Raw genomic sequence first — 19,894 nt, forward strand, 5'->3', positions numbered from 1 at the left:
AGAATGGGGCTTCTGGAAACACAATGAAAGACATTATCCTAGGTGCCATCCTAGGATCAGTGCAAAGACCTAGACTACCAACCACAGAAGATGGATTAAAATGACACTGAGTGAACAGAACTTCTAGAACCACAAAAAAAAAAAAAACTTCATCATAAATCCCACTCCTGGACCTGTGCAGATACTGAGATCTCTAGATACAGAGGTCTGATTTTATCACCCAGGATAGAGCAGACATCTTCCAAACACCACCAAAGCACCACCGAGAGAGTAAATGAACCTCAACAGAGTCTATAGTTAATCCCATGACAATATACTCCAACGGTGGTAAAACCTCATATCTCTTAGGACAAGTAAATTCCTTTTTGAATGACCCCAATATTTACTGTGCCAGTGCAGGAGGGGAAAAAAAATGAGCAAAAAACACAAAACATTTTTATATATAATTTTTTATCTTCATTTATTAATATTATTTTTTATTTTTATTTACCTATCTACTTTTTGTCGATTTCTTTGTTTTGGTGTGGTTATTATAGTTGTTGTCTTCATTTATACTTATATATTTTTCTCTTTTTTTCTTTTCATTCTTTATTTGCTCTGCCATGTTTCTTATCTCAAGACCATGGCTTTTTTTGTGGTGCTAATTGTTACTGTTGGAGTCCTCACTGGATATTTGACACTTATTTTTGTACTGTTGGGGTGTTTCACCTTCTTTTTCTCCTTCGTCTCTCAAACCGATGATGAGAGCCTCTAGAAGGATTCTACCATTTTCAGCGTATTAGACTTTTACCCCAGTTTATTACTTTTCTCTTCTTCAAACAAAACCACATAACTTGAACTAGCTAGTCCTGCCTCCCAGTTAGAGGGGGAAATAAGGGAGGCACCAAGACCAAACAGGTGCAAGACTACTAAGTAGTAAGCTAGGTACAGAGGGGACCACATATTCTAGCAGCCCCGGGGGTGAGGGAGGAGGATATGGGAGGTAGGACAAAAAAGGAGGTGTAGGGAGGACAAATTGGTGATGGGAATCCCCCCTGATTTTATGTAAATATGTACCTAAAATATTATTGTCAGCAATATGTAATCCACTATGATCAAAATAAAAATTATATTAAAAATAATAAATAAATAAAATTGTTACAATAAAACCAAAAAAAGCAGGAACATACACCAGCATTAATATTATAATATGTTATAATTTTATTTCCACTAATTACACAGTGTCTGATTTATCAATTTAGTTTTAACTACCCTCTGTTATTTTGGGAGGATGTAATAATAAATATAATTAAGAATTAAAACTGGGGTTAAGTAGATATGAGTAACGTGAAAATTTAATAATAAAAATCACTTAAGTTTTAATAAAACATTGATGTGTGTTATCTTCTATGGTCTGTCAATCATTTCAATTTTGCTCATAAGAACACTTACGTTTCACAAGAATTCAGTGATTTAAGTAATGCAAGAAAAATGAATCATAGAGGATAATCTCTTTTACATAAAAATTATCAAAGGTACACTTGGGCCACAATCCTTAATGGAAGTTGTCTAAGATATACACAAAGGGAAGGAAATTAAAAAGGATAGTTCTTTCTCAAATCACTCAAAAGAACTACTCTAACCAGTCATTAAAGTTAATTAGAACAAAGTATAAGAAACAGAACTTTGAAATTTTCATTAATCTTTATTCTAAAACCCACTTTCCCCAAAGCTTCCACGTGCTTCTTTATTTGGTTTTATTTTTAGGACTTGTACTCACAGCAGCAGATGTGAGAGCCAAAATGAAATCAGAAGAACTTTTGTATTCTGGAGTATATGTTTCTCCACAGCATTAGTGAAAGAGAACAGATTGTAGCTATGATAAGAGCAGTGTAAATAAGTTTAAGTGTACAATAGCACACGGCATTGATTTAAATGACGAGTAAGTTGGCATTATCCCAAGCAATTATTCTCTAAACAGGATTTATGTTGTATGTTGTCAAAAAGCAGTTCAAACATTGGACACAGATGTACGCATATATATATATATATATATATATATATATATATATATATATATATATATATGATCGGAAGTTGTTCTTTTTCAGTTGGAAAAGGCCTTTAAATATTTATATATATAAATATATATATATTTGTTATGAAAAAAACAGAAGAGCCACTTCTCTTTCTTTTCCTTAAGGTAATAACTTTTGGTTATTAGAAAATAATTTGCTATTTACTAAATGTTTAAATGTTTTAAGAAGCACAGACATATTTTAAAAATGTATGAAATAATGAGCTAGAGCCATAGCAAAACAGATAGGGCCTTACATTCAACCGATCTGGGTTAGATCCCTGCCATCCTACATCTACAATCTGCAAGGATTCTGAGTACAGATCTCAAGTAACCCCTGAGCACCTCTGGGTATGGTCTAAAAACAAGCAAAAATATGTAATGATGGTATAACTTATCCCTCAAATATATGAATGAAACAAAAGCAGTCTTGAATTTTTACTCTTAATAATATCCTCCCAATGCATCTCGAACTATTATATATTTTTAGTGAAATGGCAGATAAAATGAAAATATTTTAGATTCTTCTCCACCCCAACTCTCCACATTTCTTTATGAGAAAGTAGCTTGAGCTCACATAAAGAACCATATGTTAATGTCATAGACTGAAATTATCTGGGTAAATGCCAAGGGGCGCATCAGAGTTAGTAATGAGCTTTTCTATTGTCAATTCAGTCAGCTTTTTATGGCTTCCCACTCTGCCTGACATTCTATTTCAGGTATACAGTTAGAATGCTGTGCACAACGCTTTATGCATCCTAATCTCAGGTGCTTACATGTGTCAGTGAAATTTTTTATTTGTTTGCAACAATATACCGTACCTCATGAACTGATAGTTTTGTTTAAACTTGGTTGTAATCCTGCCAAAGGAACTGATAGTCAAAATCAGATCTAACCTTTTCACTTACTTTCTCTCACAACTTGCTTAAGCAGAACCAGATTTATAGAACATTCTCAGGTGGGATTCTGAGCTAATATATAAGTTTTATATACATATATGTATATATATGTATGTATGCATTGTAGTATTAAAAAAAGAATGTTGAATTTTAAAGCATTGTCTCTTTAGTTACTCTAATCTTTGGTTTCTTATTCATGTGTTTAGGGTCACTGATGATTAATAATCTTAATTTGGTTTTTCCTCAAATCTATTTTATAGTTTGGGAGCAGGTATTCCTTCTAACTTTCTTCCAGCTAATTGTGCTAATTGTGATGGAAATAATACTATTTTATCTCCCATTATTTCTCCTATTTCTCCTTAATAAGATTATGCACATTAAACCCAGTATAAAAAATGAAGTTTATAGTACAGATAATATGAGTAAAGAACAAAAATTGTAATTATGCAAAGAAGGGCTACATTTTGTCAGTATAAAATAGTTTATAGCTTTATGAAGCCTTCACTGGAAGCATCTTAAGTTCTCCCTATCATCCACATATCCTTATCTATAAGAAGTTGTTACCTGTGCAAGAGATATTAAATGAAAAACCCCTAGGTGAGAAATTTAGAGAGAGCAAATAAACCTGGGCCATAGTAAAAACCATTTTATTTTCTACGTGACTCCAGACATAGAGTATAAGGCAATTATAAGACACAAGCAAGTTTTACAACCCAAGCTCTTGAGAATGTTTAAGAGACATATGCTATGAATCAAAGAAAAAGAAGAAGAAGAAGAAGAAGAAGAAGAAGAAGAAGAAGAAGAAGAAGAAGAAGAAGAAGAAGAAGAAGAAGAAGAAGAAGAAGAAGAAGAAAGAAAGAAGAAGAATTGTTACACGTTTTCTGAGTTTTTGGTGAGTATTTGACTAAGAGGGTATTTAAAAAAAACTTTCTGGGTCAGTAAGATAGCTGAATGGGGGTATAAACAAGCTTTGCACCTGAGAGACTTGGATTTACTCACTAGCACAATGTGGGGACCCAAACACCTCTGGGAGCAATTCTGGAGCTCTTAGTTAGGTAGCTAACTAAATTACTGAATATGCTTCCTTCTCTTCTCTCTTTCCCATTAGTAGAGAGCAAAATTAACATTACTCTAACTTCAAATTTTTTTGCTAAATGAAAACCCAAAGGGGTTTTTCACCATGAATATTATGGTATTTTTGCCTATGTAATTACATATATAAAATTCTCTGAATCTAGGAAGACTGGCTTTCTAGAACACATCAGGAACTTGGTTTGTCCAATATGGCAAATTCAGATTCTTTTAGCCCATGGATTAACTACACTAGGTTATATTCTATAGATACATACATTATAGGGAATTAAAAGATTTTTTGAGAAGAAAATTTAAAATAAAGTTCTTAAAAGTTATGGTTAAAATGCTACTTTGTCTATTTCATTTCCTTCCAACCCTTTCATTCCTGCTCTTGTTGCAATTATGGATCGGGGTATGAGGGTCACACTTGTTTGTCAGTGGGATGCTCATATATGTGATTAAGATACTTGCAGGGTTTTACACAGCTCACTATTAGTACTCACATATTTTGTTCAGTAGTTCAGTGGGAGTCATACTCTTCAGTTCCAATGATTACTTGCTGGACATGTACTTGCTAGACTTGGATTTCTTAGCCTCAGTGTTGGCCCTTTGAGTTAGTCAAACATGTCCTGTTTGTGCAGGAGATCAAATACTTTTGTGGTGCTAGCATTTTCAGAAAATCAGGTGCTGGTGGGCATATATTATAATGTCACATATGTCAATAATGCTTATTGTATATTTATAATACATACAGTAATTTTCACAATATGTAATTAGAACTGTATGAACAAGCAAAAATGCAAGTAAAATTAGATAATAAAAGCGAGATGTTTGCCTTGCATGCAGCTAAACTGGGATCGATATTTAGCATACTATTTGCTCCCCAAACACATCCAGGAGTAATTCCTGAGTGAAGAGCCAGGAGTAATCCCTGATCTCAATTGGTGTGACCCCAAAACCAGGGAAAAAAAGGTTCCAGGTATAAGAACTAGAAAGTCAAGATAAGTAAATATAATTTAGATATTCTAAGGGTAGTTGGAAAATATTGGCTATGTGTGAATATTAGGAAAGAGGTTGGTGTGATTCATCTTCATTTGAATTCATCATGGATCATTCAGGCTGCTGTGCAGAGTGATATTAGAGGGAGTACAGGCACTACCTGCCATAAGTTGTAAAACGAGGCATATGAGGATAAAGGGATAGAGGTCTCTGCAACAGAGGTTTGGAGCAATGTAATAGGTGAATATATGTAGAGCATACAGTTCAATTTTCAGTAACTTATATGTCTCCAAGTCTCATCTAAAGTGATTCCTGAGTAGGCCAAGAGTATGTCCTAAGCACAGTTGAGTATAACCCCCCAAAAAGATAAAAAATAAAAAGATAAAGTCTAAAATGATTAAATAAAAAAAACACCACTCACTAGTATATAGGTGTTTGCTTTTCAAGTAACTTACCCAGATTCAATCTCCTGCATTTCATATGGTCCCCAGAGCACCACCAGGAGTAATTCCTGAGTGCAAAGCAAGGAAGAAACTACTCCTAAGAATAAGAATCTCTGGATATGGCCCCTCAAATTATAAAAACTTTCTAAAATTGGGTAAAAATTATTCTGATTATATTAATAATTTTGGGTTCAAATCAGGAATTTAAAACATGCTACATTGTTTTATTGTTATTAAGGGAATGTGTGAAATTATCAAAACAGATGATCAACTAGGTCTTTAAGGATAAGAGATTAGGGGCTGGAGCAGTGGCGCAAGTGGTAAGACGTCTGCCTTGCGTGCGCTAGCCTAGGATAGACCATGGTTCAATCCCCCGGCATCCCATATGGTCCCCCAAGCCAGGAGCAATTTCTGAGTGCATAGCCAGGAGTAATCCTTCAGGGTCATCGGGTGTGGCCCAAATACCAAATAAATAAATAGATAAAAATAAGAGATTAATTATTATCCTTGAAAAACCTAAAATTTAAAACATGCACATTCTTTGTTCTATATCCTGGTGTATCATATGACTTTTTAAGACATAATATCCTTGGTATAAATTATTTTATTTAAGTATTACTTTTTTTTTTTTTGTTTTTTGGGGGCCATACCCAGTCATGCTCAGGGGTTACTACTGGCTATGCACTCAGAAATTGCTCCTGGCTTGTGGGGGATATGGGACACTGGGGATCAAACCCAGATCCTTCCTGGGCAGCTGTGTGCAAGGCAAACATCCTACTGCTGTGCTATTGCTCTTACCCCAATATTACTTTTAAAATATATACATTCTATATAAAATCAATTTGAGAAGATGGCATTAACTTTAACCAGTCTCCAAATCAACTAAGGAAGTTGGAATAGAGGCCTATGGATCCTAGATGAAGAAGTGTCATTTGACTCCACATGTTAAAAGGAGTGACTACACTCACTATAGCTGGGACCCTAAATAGAATTCTTGTGGAAATATTTATTTTATTTGAGGCCAAAGTTTGAGGGAAAAGGATAAGACATCATAGGGTTGTATGTAAACTACTTGAAGAAAGAAGGGGTGGGTGGGATTATATTCTGACTCAAAGGGTTCAGAAATAAAATTTATTTAACGAAAGTATCTATTCATGAGCAAGGTGCCAGAAATAACATTTCTTTAAGCATTAGTATCTGAGTCATGGTTTTAAAGAGCTAATCTGGTTGAAAAGGGGGGAGGGGGCTCAATGTTACACAGATATGAGATAACTTGAATTTGGAGTGTCTAGTTGTGCCATTCATTTCCTAAAAGTTAGACAATATAGTTTTAGAGTTTGGGGGTAGGCAGGGGATTGGGGGGGTCACATCTAGTGAGCTCAGAGCTTACACTACTGTCTATACTCAGGGATCACTCCTAGTGGAGCTCTGGGAAACATATAGGGTTTTGGGAATCAAATTCAGCCCAGTTGTGTGAAAGGCAAGTGCCCTACCTGCTGTACGATATTTCCTATCCCCAATATCGTTTTAAAAAATATATCTGGGGCCCGGAGAGATAGCACAGCAGTGTTTGCCTTGCAAGCAGCCAATCCAGGACCAAAGGTGGTTGGTTCAAATCCCGGTGTTCCATATGGTCCCCTGTGCCTGCCAGGAGCTATTTCTGAGCAGACAGCCAGGAGTAACCCCTGAGCACCACTGGGTGTGACCCAAAAAACAAATATATATATATATATATCTGAATGAGGAAGTAAACAACATTAGTAGGATGCTTTGTATTGTTTTAATGACATGAAGATCTACTTTCCTATTTTTTCTATATGGAGAAAAACATGAGATTGAAAAGACAGGTAAGATCATTTCTGTTTTCCAAATGAAGAAAGACGGTAAGTAATGTAGAAAGGATTCAAAGCAGGGGATTTAATTAAGAAGTCACATCAAGGAAAAGTATGTCAGTCTCACAACCAACTTAGTGAAATAAGCATCAAGCATCACATGAAGCCAGAACTACTGTCAGTCGCCTTCCTCCCCCTCAGTCATGGATATATTTAAACCAAATCATAATAAAACAATTCTGCAGCTGGCACCTTCCTGGAGCCAACTCTAGAGCCTAGAGCTTTCCCAAAAGAAAAAGTTTTTTTGTTGTTGTTGTTTGTTTGTTTGTTTTACATAGAGGTACTCTTCTCCACACCTCTTTCTGCATATTTTGTGTTGATTTTTAAGTTGCACTAAAAAACCAAGTAAAATATTTTAAAGTGAAAAATTGCAATAAAGTAAGCCAAACTGCAAATACAAACAAGCCATGAGCAATGTGTAGGATTAGTTTTTAAAACCCTGCCTTTTAGGCTGCTTGGAAAGCCTGATATAACCCCAAACTCCAATCCCATAGCCACTAATACAGCTGTTCCAACCATGCATTTTGACTCCTAATCTCTATTCAGATGGCAAAAGGAGAGATTTACCTTGTATGTTTTTCAAAATAACATCAAAGATCATAACAGTCTTTCAATACATTTAATACTCACCAAACCTGATGGATACTATTAATGGTTAAGCTTATTCACATTTTTACCAGTTAGGAAGCTGAGAGTCAAGGCCACAGTGCTGCCAACTGGCAACAATCTGTTTATTTGTTTGTACTGGGAAGTTACTGGTAAGTACTGGGAAGTTATCAAGGCTTACTCCTGATTCTGAGCTCAAGGATCACTTTTGCAGGGCTTGGAGATCATATGGGGTGCGTGTCTGGGATCGAACCAAGAATGACTGTGTGCAAAACAAGCTCCTTACTCACTGTACTATTTCTCCAACCCTACTGACAGCTATCAACTGTAAATTATTCGTCTACTTTTCCCTGGCCCCTCTAATCCCCCTCTAAGTTTCTGAGCTCAGTCTGTGCATTGCACACATATGAAAGGGAGACCATGAACTTCTTTTGTTTGGGGAGAGGCACAATCTCGACTGACAACTTCTAGAAAGCTAGACTAGAACAGACACACCTCCTTAACTTTCTTGAGAATTTTTGAAGAGGTGCTCATGAAAGACCTGAGCTCCCTTGATCAAATCTGTTTCTTGCTGGTGACTGCACATTCCTTAACCACAAGAAGCAACCACATTTCTTTGTCTGTATATGAGAATCATGTTCTCATTCCCCTAGGGTATGTAGAACAAAATAAATAAGTAAAAGTGTCACCAAATTTACCTGGAATATACAGTGCACTACAGTGTCCAGGTGTAATGTTTCATTTAATTGTAATGCCTGTTGAAAAACTTGCTCCAACTATGGTTAATGTGATTTTTCTCTTCTGAAAAAGAATGCTGTCAGAATGTTCAGACTTTTCACATTCAGCCATGGTGAAACCTATTCAAGGAATTTACTTACTTCTCCTTCTCACTTTTGATAATTTAACAGCAAAAAAACTGAAGTGGGTTTGTGTAGCAAAAGCAACAAAAGATCAGGTTTTCACTGAGTCAAGAGGAGGAGCTGATTGTGCGGGTGCTGCCAGCATGTACTAAATGTCTCTCAGCTTGCTCCTCTAGTAACAGGTGTTCACAGGCTGGTGAGGATAGAGAGAGCAAGCGTCCCCCCAATTTGCCTGTCTTTCACTTGTCAACCGTTTTGACAGGCATTTTGCACTTCTCTGTCACACAGTTCTAAGCATGGCTGCACAGCATGCTGCTTAAAGCAACCCCAAGTGAAAGAACTCTGAGAATTTCTTCTTAGAATCTCTGTTGACATGTCTGGTTTTGGGGATTGGTAACCCTGCCTCTTGACATGTGTCTGCTTTATTCATCTTCATGGTGACTGGCTCACATGTAAGTCAAGTTTTGCCATTAGTGACCAGGCTCTGCTTTGGCTAAGGTTTGATTTCTGTGTTTGATTAAAAATATCTTAAATAAAGCTTTCCTCTTGTTTTGATGTACCCAGCATATAATTTTTAGAGTTCAATCAGCTTTTGAGAGCCTATTTCTCCCACTAGCCACTGAACCTCTTGGATATGGGACTCTGAAATATTCCCACATATCTACTAGAGTGCCTGGCATACCAAATGCACTAGGACTGAATATCAATATAATATATCTGAGATATCTGTTAAGTTATTACGTTAAATTATCTGAAGTTTACATTTAGTTATTGAAACCTCTTTGGTAATAATATGAACAGAATTGAGGGCTTTGTTCTGTTAGAGCCAGTTCCTAGTTCCTGGCTTAATGGCTATTTCTATAGCTAGTCATTACTAGCTATAGAAGTCACCCGGTGGGTTTTATTATGTCTACTCAGCTTTATACATAAGGAATAACTACAGAAAATACATTCACCTATGTTATTTAAAAGCTTTTAGTCTTGGAAAGAATGTGTATTTTTATTGGTCAGTTTGGCTCACCACTTTTGTCATATTTTCCTTTGCTTGTTGTTATTCTAGATAGCCTCTATAACATAACATGCTTAATTTAGTTCCCACTGCTCAACCACTCAAGCAGCAGAGGGAGTGGAAACAGAGATTTCCTATTTAGGTTTTTGGTTCATTTACATGAGAGAGGGTGTGTGTGTGTGGTATACACATATATATTCACCCAGCCCCCTCAACATCTATCCTCTAGCCCATAAACACCCCCACAAAAATCCAATCCTTTTTTCCTCACATTTCTTTTGAAAGCCTGGGTAGTTGCAGGCGAGAGAGGGTAATCACGTTTTATGCTTCAGGGCACGATCTGATCCTGGGAGTCAGGAAGAACACTTTTCTTTCCCCGCAGAATTGTTTGCTTGGCCAGGTGCACTAATTGGGGTGAGGGGTTGCTCAATTCCTGCAAAGCATCAGGCATGTTCAGCTTCAAGATGCTAGATAGTAAACTTGCAGGGGCAATTTGTGATCTGTGGCAGCTTCACAAGATTACTGCAGAATGTATTTTCAGTTTTTTCTCAGTTCCCCACTGCTATCTCTGTCTTTGAAACAGAGAGTAGCAGTCCAGGAGACAAACTTGAATCTATTAAAAAAGAGAGTCTTAGCACTAAAAAAATAGAAGTTAAGATATTACTTAGCCTGACTTCACTGAGGCTAACATTTTGTTCTTTAAAAGGTTATAAGACTCGTCCAGAGTATATTTAAGGTTGATAGTAGAACTGAGATTAGAACCTAAATATTTTGGCTTCAATCAGTTCTTTGAAAGCACGGAACTTGCTTTTCTTACATCAGTCACATTCAACCACATAATTTTTTTTTTTCAATTTGTATTCATCTGAGTTACCCAGAGGGTTTGGTAAATTGGTATGGTAGGCTCCACAATCAGGTATTCTGATTCAGAAGTGAGTCTGGCAAATGACTGATAATTTACATTTTAATGAGTTCTCAGGAGAAGCTCTATGTCTTAGAAACTACCTAACTACACTAAAATTCTTAATCAGAGTATTGTCCTTTATTCCACATGTACTTGTTTAGCTCTTTATTCACTCATTCTCAAAATATTTATTAAATACCAAGCAAGCAACCTGACATGTCTGGTACTAGGAAGAGTAAACCTGAAGATGACAAAAGCAATCCTCTTCTTGAAGAGTTCACAGTAAGCGGAGAGGGACAGATGCATAAATAAACACTGAGTAATTTGTGAGCAGTGACAGATGTCTGCTCAAGGTATGATATGTATAATGCTAAAAGGAACAGCAACATGCCTTTCTAGAAAAGTTTTCACCAGACAGGTGACATTTGAATTGGCCTTCAAAAGATAAGTAGGATTCCATTCTTCAGGTGGAACAGCAAGAGAACAGTATGTGAAAAGGCACAGGTGATGGGATTTTTAGGGAGAGTTGGAGAAAAATCCAAGGACTGAAAGGAGATGGATGAGTGATAGAGTTGGAGGATAAACTAAGTCCATCCTGAACCTTGCCAATGAGTCTGGAGTTCATCTTGTGAGCAGCAGTAATGCTAGGGGATTTAAGCTTTGACGGGTTTTAATGTGACTCTGGCTGGCTATGGTATGAAAGACAGAAGCATTTACTGAAAACAAGAATTTAAGGATAATTCTAGTAGCCCATGGAATTAGTTATAGATGACCCTAAATAATAGCAATAGGAAACAAACAGGAAATAACAAAAGAACTGAAATTACTGTCTTGTTAATATCAAAATTTCAGAAGTAAACAATCATAAAAAACACTATTATATATTCCCATGTTTCCAGCCTGGTAAGTAGATGAAATTAAATAGCTATGAGCAGAAAGAGCAGAAAATAGAGGAGGTTGGAGGGAAAAATTCACTACAAGAGCAGGGAAAATGGTGTTTTATGACAGACAGATAGGATACTATTGTGCCTGGGAAAAAGAATCTGAAGTTCAAGAGAATGTCCTAAGGCGAAGAGAGAGAGATCAGAGTTAAGTCACAGAAGTATGGGAATTTGCTGAAGGAAATGATACTTTCTTGTTCAGGATTAATATGCACATTGCTATCAGAATTTTAAGTAACACAACTGCTAAAATAAAAAAAAAAGATGGTACAAATGGATGAGACAAGTTAAATTAAGGAACAATTAAGGAAAATCTGATAAAAAAAGAATTCAGGTTTTTATATTTTGATACCTGAGAATGAATGCTAAGAAAATAATCATAGTTAACAAAGTCTTTACTCTCAATTAACATCCTTTGCCAGGTTACTACTAGTTTATCACATGAAGTCTTGGGAAAATTTTCATGTATGCCAAGCCACAGTTGTACAATATAAATGATGGAATGATGAGAGGATTAATCCTTGCAAAACAATGAGCAAAATGTTATACACACAAAAAAGTTTCTGCCTATATATTTTCTTTTAAGCAAAGTAACATATTTTTCTAGAAAACTGAAAAAATAAAACTAGTCAAGAAAGTCGTCAATAACAGAACAAGTGAAGACAGTAACTGAGTACTGTAAAGACAATTGGCTGGACAGATGCCCCTTCTTATTAGTTCTTGAAAACTCACAATAGGGATGTGTATTTGGACTGGCATGACACCTAGTATGGAGTTAAAGTATAAAGCACTTCTGATTCCTTGTGTTTATTTTCCTATTGCTGTGTGCCAAATTACTACAAATTGAGCCACTTAAACCAACACAAATATTTTCTCATAGTTACACAGCATGACTAGGTACACTGCTTAGGGTCTCAGTGGATTGAAACGAAGGTTTTTTTTTTTGTTGTTTGTTTATTTTTGTTTGTTTGTTTGTTTGTTTGAACCACACTGGTGACACTCAAGGATTACTCCTGGCCATGCACTCAGAAATCGCTACTGGCTTGGAGGACCATATGGGGCACTGGGAAATCAAACTGCAGTCCATCCTAGGCTAGCACCAGCAAGGCAAATAAATGCCTTACCGCTCTGTGCCACAGCTCCGGCCCCTGAAATTAAGGTTTTTATTGAGCTGTGGTTCTTGACTTTCAGAGTATTCTCTGAGAAGCTCACCAGTTGTTGACAAAATTCATTTTCTTGTGAGAGTGATACTTTAAAGTCCTTTTGCCCCTTTAGTAGTTAGGATTCTGAGACTCTACTTCAGACTGTCAGCAGCATTTTCCCCTGTGGCCTCCACATAGGAACTTAAACAATATTTGTTTTTGTGTGTTTGTTTTTCTTGTGTGCATTGGACTGTAATTTTTGTTTTACTAAAATCAGATCCTCTTGCTTATACTATCTCTGACCTTTAACCCAAGATTTAATGGTCTCATGTAACTAGTACTCAGATACTAATTTAAATAAAGGATTCATGCAATTAGTACTTCTGAAAAATTTCCCTATTTTATGGTCAATAGATCTTAGGACTGAAGATCCAAAATTGCTTTACAGAAGCACCCCTCTAAGGAGGGGTGGGGAAGTCAGGGGCTGGGATTCTTAGGCACCATCTTAAAGAATGCATCTACCTCATTTCTGAAGTATTTATGCAAGTTCAGTCATAGGATGGAACAGTGAGTTTAAGTGGCAGTGCTGTATTTAACATTTGCCCTTTTAGCTATTTCTCTACACTCAATTTACATTTGAATGACAAGCTGCTGAGTATCTCAAAGGCCAAGAGGCATGCATTTCAAAAAGGATGACATATTTTCTCCCCATGCTCTTAGGATACCATTGAATGATGTGAAATTATATGTCTTGACCTCTGACTATCTACTCCTAATATCTCTATAATCATTAGGTCAAGGATTTATCTGTCAGTTTTAAAAGAAGTTTTTCAATTCAGAATGCTTACAAGTTTTGACTTCAAAGATTTGAGATGTGTCAGTTTTATCAGTGCTGTTTAAACAATAAGTCAGTTAAGCCCAAATTAGATTTGAGGGCATATTTGAATAAACATATACTCGGAGCACATATATTTTCGGAGCACCATATATTTCTGTCAGATCAATTCCTTTCATTTGAGGAGGCCCCTAATTTAGAAACAACCAAGTTAAGAAACCAGTAATAGAAAGGAACAAGTTGTTGAAGCCGAAGTTGTAGTACAATTTATGTTTGGAATATTTAACCACCTGGGCTACCAGAAAATTCTCTCTGTAATTGGTTTAAGCCAGGTGCAACTCCAGAATTGTTTCAGTATCTGCATTTGGAACACTTACTGCAGCCAACAGGTGTCTCTCTAGATACTCTGCACCTCAGCCCCTCCAATCCCTCCAAGATCCTGCAAATCAATCTACAACCCTTTAATATGTTCGAACATAATTAGCTAGTTGTCATAAAAACCTTGTGATGGAATCTACAACAGATGCAACAAATGTTGCAATAATTTCTTGATCATCTCAAGATACTAGTTTATATTGTGAAAGAATGAGCTAATAGGATTTTTAAAAAGTCAGTGTTCATATATGGTTACGTATTAATCTAAGACCCAAAGAAATTATAAGTATATTTAAATTAGCAATTTTTAAAACCTTTCATCTTTACTTTGCAAAAACTAGTTATGAGCCTCTGTGAACTCTTATTTTCATGCTGTATTCTCAAACCTATAAATGATAACCAAGCTAACATTCTTATATTACCAAGCAATAAACCATTGTTCTTGACCCTGTTTTATCTTCGTCATTCCATTTAATTTACAACAGAAAAGATAATAGGGGCAGTAAATGCACTTTCTAGATTAAAGTGATGGCCTTCCTTTTTTCTTAAGATCAAAACTGACCCTAAAACAAAACTAGGATCTCTGATTTAACAAAGTCAGAATCAAAGTAACTTTAAAACAAACTTTTAGTCACAAACTTTTAGCTAAACTTTAATGTTTGGAGGATTATTCCCATTTTAGTGCCTAAAGGTAATGATCTAGTAAAACTTCACTCACATATAGTTAAATGACTCCAAGTTGGGAGGAACCAAACAGACATTAGCAATAAACCTGTTAAGCAGGCAAATTTGGAGAAATAAAAAACAACCAAACAGATCTTTTCTTTACTTTACAGATTCACACTAGCATAAATCTGAGAAAAATGTTAAACTCTATATATTAATATCTGGATTGTTCCATATCTATTCTATGGGTCAGAACCAATAAGTTAGATTTTTTTGGCTTAATCTGAATTTTTTTCACACTATAATACTCATCCTTCAAAAAACTGACTTGTCTTAAGAAGTAAAAACATAAAACTCCTAAAAAAAAATCTAAAAAGAACTATTGAAAACTATAGTTCTATAGAAATAATACAGCAACTAGGGTATTTGTCTTGACTTTGGATCTGTGACTAATCTGACTATATTTTCTATATCCCATGATCCCCTGAGCCTGCCTGGAATGATCCCTGTGTACAGACCCAAGAGTAAGTCCTAGGTATGATATGTTCTCAAACAAAAATAAAAAACTATAGATAAATATGTATCACTATATATATATCACTATATGTTATATATTATATATAACTATACATATATATTATATATAGCTATGTATATATATATATAAATATATATATACACATATATATGGGAGAGGGATCCCATTGCTAGGAGACCAAGACTTGACTGGTGGTTCTTAACTAATCAGATTTATAGTTATGAGAGTAAAAGCATGATACTGCTTTACCCTGTGGAGTATACTGGCAGTGCTGGGATCCTTAGAGGTCACAACTAGCAGTACTTAGGACAGGGTTCCTCAAACTACAGCCCATGGGTCACATGCGGCCCCAGAGGCCATTTATCCAGACTGCTGGGTGTTTTTGCTGTCACTGCCTGTCCTGCTTAGCTGTATAATGAGTAAGTCTTTGATTATCTACATTTACACAGGATTGAAGAAATGGAAAACAATTGGCATTGGCATTTGCAAAACTGCAAACAAAAAGTTCCTATTTTACCTTGGCACTTGATAAAAGCAATGATGTTCATTACTCTGCACAACTTCTAAATTTTATTCATGGGACAAATGACTTTTTCGAAGAGTTCGCTGCACTGCAAAACATTGAAGGAATAACTAACTAGAGATATTTTTGAAAAGGTTTGCCAAATTGTGAATGGTTTGGAACTGGATTGGGCTAAACTAGCCAGTGTGACAACTGATGGTGCACCTAGCATGGTGGGGTCTAATCAAGGAGTATTCTCATCCAATAAGTCTACATTGCCTCATCAACCAAAAAATGCTGTGTAGTAAATTATTGAAGTGGGACTCTGTTATGAAAATTGTGGTATCTTTTGTTAAATTCATTAGATCTAATGCACTAAACTACAGAGTATTTCAGTCTGAGCTAAACATTGCCTATGAAGATGTTTTGAACCATTGGCTGAATCAAGGAAGAGTTTTTGAAACATTTCTATGGCTTACTTCCACAGATCAGTTTTTCTGCTTTACAAAAAGCACCAGAACTCAATAATGCAGGGGAAAAAAAGGTACCTCATCTTTCTGAGATGTAACAGAGCTACTCAAGTTTCAATATGCAACATCAAGGAAAGGGAAAGCTTATCTGTGTTATGAAATCATGTGAAAGCATTTGAAGTAAAATCAGGCCTCCTTATCAAAAAAGGAGGAAATTTTCTGCCACTTCTCTACAACTCAAAATATGTTAGTAGAAAAACCATTGATTGCATTCCCAAACAGAATGTGTGGATTCACTGGAAAAGTTGCAAAAGGAGTTCCAATTTAGACTTAAAAGAGCTTCATCTCTATGAACAGGGCATAGAATTTTTACATAACACATTTTTATTGACATTGAAAATGTGGATACAATTTAGCAAATGAAACGGACTGAACTGCATTATTGTGACTTTCTGAAAGACATAATAAAGTCAAGTAGCCTTCCTAATTTCTATGCATCTCTCCCCTCTAAGACATATCTTAATCTAAGACATGCCCTCAAATCGGCAACCATCTTTGGCAGCACTTTATGTCTGTGAACAGACTTTTTCCAGAATGAAACATCTGAAATCTACCTGATCTAGGATAACTGATGCACACTTGTAAAACTTGTAATGACCAACAGTGAAAATATGGAACTGGGCATTGACCATCAGGCAATTAATTAATATATATCGCACCAGGGTTAGGTGCATTGATGCAGTTTGAAAAAAAAAAAAAGTAATACTTTAGCCAAAAGCAGGCTCATAGTGCCCATTGAAATACTGGCAAGTTTCTTGATTTAACTTTATTTATTCTTCACTTTAAATATTTTATTTCCATTTTATCTTTTTTTTGGGGGGGTCACACCCAGCAGCGCTCAGGGGTTACTCCTGGCTCTATGCTCAAAAATTGCTCCTTGGAGGACCATATGGGATGCCAGGATTTGAACCACCATCCTTCTGCGTCTAAGGCAAACTCCTTACCCCTGTGTTATCTCTATGGCCCCTACATTTTATCTTTTTACCTCAAAATAAGATGTGTGCAGTATGCAAAGGATTTTGTTCATTTTTTTTAAACTATAATCTGGCCCTCAATTATCTGAGGAGCAGAAAACTGGCCGGTTTAAAAAGTTTCAGGACCCCTGGCTTAGGGGTTGGAAGGTTGCACCTGGTGGCAATAATTCAACATTTTTTGTTTTGACATTTAAATATTCTCATATTTGTTCATTTTATTATTTAATTGATTCATAAAGGTTACTCTTACCTCTCTGACATCATTCCAGTTTGAAATAAAAACAAACCATTAAATCCTAGGTTCCATCAATGACTTGCACAATCAGTCTGAAAAAATCACTTGAACTTTTAAGGTTCAACTACCACCAAAGAAATCACCTCAGAATATATGTGAACTCTCTTGAGGTGCTGGATTTAACAAAGATTTGAAAACATGAATAATACATGGTCATAATTTGAACTATTAATATATATCGCACTGGTCCTAACCAGAATTAGGCTAGTAACAGGCATTGATATAGTTTGAAAAAAAAAAAAGTGATACTTTAAATTGGGATCATTTAAATTTCCTTTTTGGTTTATCATTTCCTTTTTATTTGGGGAAGGGGTCAAATTATAATCTAGTCCACAGATATAAAATAGAATCTGTCCTCTAATGTATTTATTGGTACTTGTGGAACCCGAAAAAGTCACAAACATCTATGGTCAATGACGATCCATATTTCTCTCTTCAGTTTAGGCAGATCTCAAATGTCTCAACATCCATGTGGACCATGCATAAGGTCCATGCTTGCTTTGTATGCTATGGAGAAAGGCAGAAAAGATGACGACAAATTCACTGGTGATATATTCAAGCAACACGGAAGGCTTTTCCTTTGGGGTCCGTCAGGATGACTACACCCCAACAAGCAATGCCTAGAAAAAGACAAATATATTTTATTGTGCATGCTACACGTTACCTTGTTTAACACAATACTCTTAAGATATATATTACAATTACATATTGAAAAAGGGGGAAGGGGAAAAATGAACATACTGTTATATCTCCAAGCAGCAAGAAATGAACCTAATCTAAAAATTCTAAAATTCTTAACTGTTCAACCAAAGAGAGCGATTTTACTGGGATTCATAAGACTCTGTTTGACATTAATGTATTAGTGCTACAGATAAGAACTATTGGCCATGTGTACTAATCCAATGTAAGTTTGGAATCCACATCGAAGCTGACAACAAAGCCCAAAATTCTTAAACAAAGGTCCAGTGTCCTTGCTTGGGTTTTCTTGGGACTTGGAGACAAATCATAGGGGAAAAAAAAAAAAAACCAACCAACCAAACAAACAAACAAAAAACCTTAGGAACAAAAGTTAGCCTTGAACAAGGCGCTTCCTAGTTGGATGTCTCTTAAATAATAAAATGGGGGCAAATCATAACTATTATGGATGAAGATAAAATAGAGACTAAACGTTTTCTTTAGAAACATTAATTTCTAGAGACCCAATCACCTCCTCCCTTACTTCCCCCTCCCCATATCGCTGCACCGTGTTTGGGGTGAGCTTTTCTTCATAGTGATCAGTCCCAAACTTAAGCCACACTCCACTCCCATCCAAGTGGCTTCTCAGCGCTTCTCCTACTTCCCATCCCACTGCAAGTTGAACCCCAATTCTCACTGATGCCGATGGTCATCTGCGCAATAATCCCTGGACCTGGTGCATATCCCATCTTCATGGGCTTCTTGGCCACCCAGTACACGTATCCGCCCGCCCCTATCAGCCCCAGCCCGGAAAGCACGCGACAGCTCCAGCAGTTATTAAACATGGGTTTTTCGGCTTCAGGCGTTGGCGCTCCTGGTGTTGCGAGGGGTGCGGACTTGTCGGCGGAGGAGGTGGTTTCGGGAGAAGCAGCGATTTTGACAGGATCTGGAAAGTGGGACACCGAAGACCCCATATTCAGGAACTCAGATCCAGGAGCCTACAGGTCGAATTGACGTAAAAGCCGCAAAGCAGAGTTGAACCGGAAGAGGTTGAAAGGCTTCTGGGAAATGTAGTTTTTTTTGTTTTCGGATCGCTCAAGCAAGAGTAGGCCAACAGAAGGGACTTGTTTAATTATTTTTTTTAATAGCAAAATCTATATTCGTACTATATACCAAATGTTCTCAGCCATTATTTTCAGAATGAGATAACTACCTAAATATCTCAAACTTCAATTTCCTTAGAGAGTTTCAAATTTGTCTGTTTGATCCCACCCACCCCCCACCCCACATAAAGAGAAAAATTATGTGCCTACAACTAATTAACAGTGAGGTCTAAGTCTTGTTAGGTCACCTGTCTGGAGCAAGTAATTTAAGAGAGTTAATTTGGTCTTACTTATGGTATTATTTCTGCTACAGAAACACTGAGAAAAAATGTTACTGAAATTAGATTTTGGAATTTAAAACTTAATATAGGATCTTCTAGAGCATTTTTGTTTTGGGGGGGGGCCATACCCAACTGTGCTCAAAGCTTACTCTTTTGCTCTGTGCTCAGGGACCCAATGCAAGGCCCTGTCTGTAGTACTATCACTTGGTAGTACTATCACTCCAGTCTCATGTTCTTCTAGGTTTGAATTCTTCTTACTTCTTAAGGATCAAAATCATCCTCTTCTCCCTCCCCC

General features: G+C 36.3%; 1 protein-coding gene across 1 annotated transcript; it reads right to left on the reverse strand.

The window, feature by feature from the left end:
• Positions 1–17,891: 17,891 nt before the first annotated feature.
• DMAC1 (distal membrane arm assembly component 1) lies at positions 17,892–19,189 on the reverse strand. The gene is made up of 2 exons (XM_049770498.1): positions 18,913–19,189; positions 17,892–18,160 (listed from the first exon to the last, which is right to left on the reverse strand). The coding sequence occupies exons 1-2, from the start codon at positions 19,187–19,189 to the stop codon at positions 18,096–18,098; spliced, it is 342 nt and encodes a 113-aa protein (XP_049626455.1). The 3' UTR covers positions 17,892–18,095.
• Positions 19,190–19,894: the final 705 nt, after the last annotated feature.

This window comes from Suncus etruscus, chromosome 1 (genome assembly GCF_024139225.1).
Source record: "Suncus etruscus isolate mSunEtr1 chromosome 1, mSunEtr1.pri.cur, whole genome shotgun sequence".
Taxonomy (NCBI): Eukaryota; Metazoa; Chordata; class Mammalia; order Eulipotyphla; family Soricidae; genus Suncus; species Suncus etruscus.

What these genes read in the sequence shown, in the direction of transcription:
- DMAC1 (XM_049770498.1), bottom strand. Translation starts at nt 19,189, where the DNA reads ATGGGGTCTTCGGTGTCCCACTTTCCAGATCCTGTCAAAATCGCTGCT. An exon ending in GCAGATGACCATCGGCATCA is followed by an intron (nt 18,161 to 18,912) that starts GTGAGAATTGGG and finishes GTCTTTTTCTAG; the next exon opens with GCATTGCTTGTTGGGGTGTA.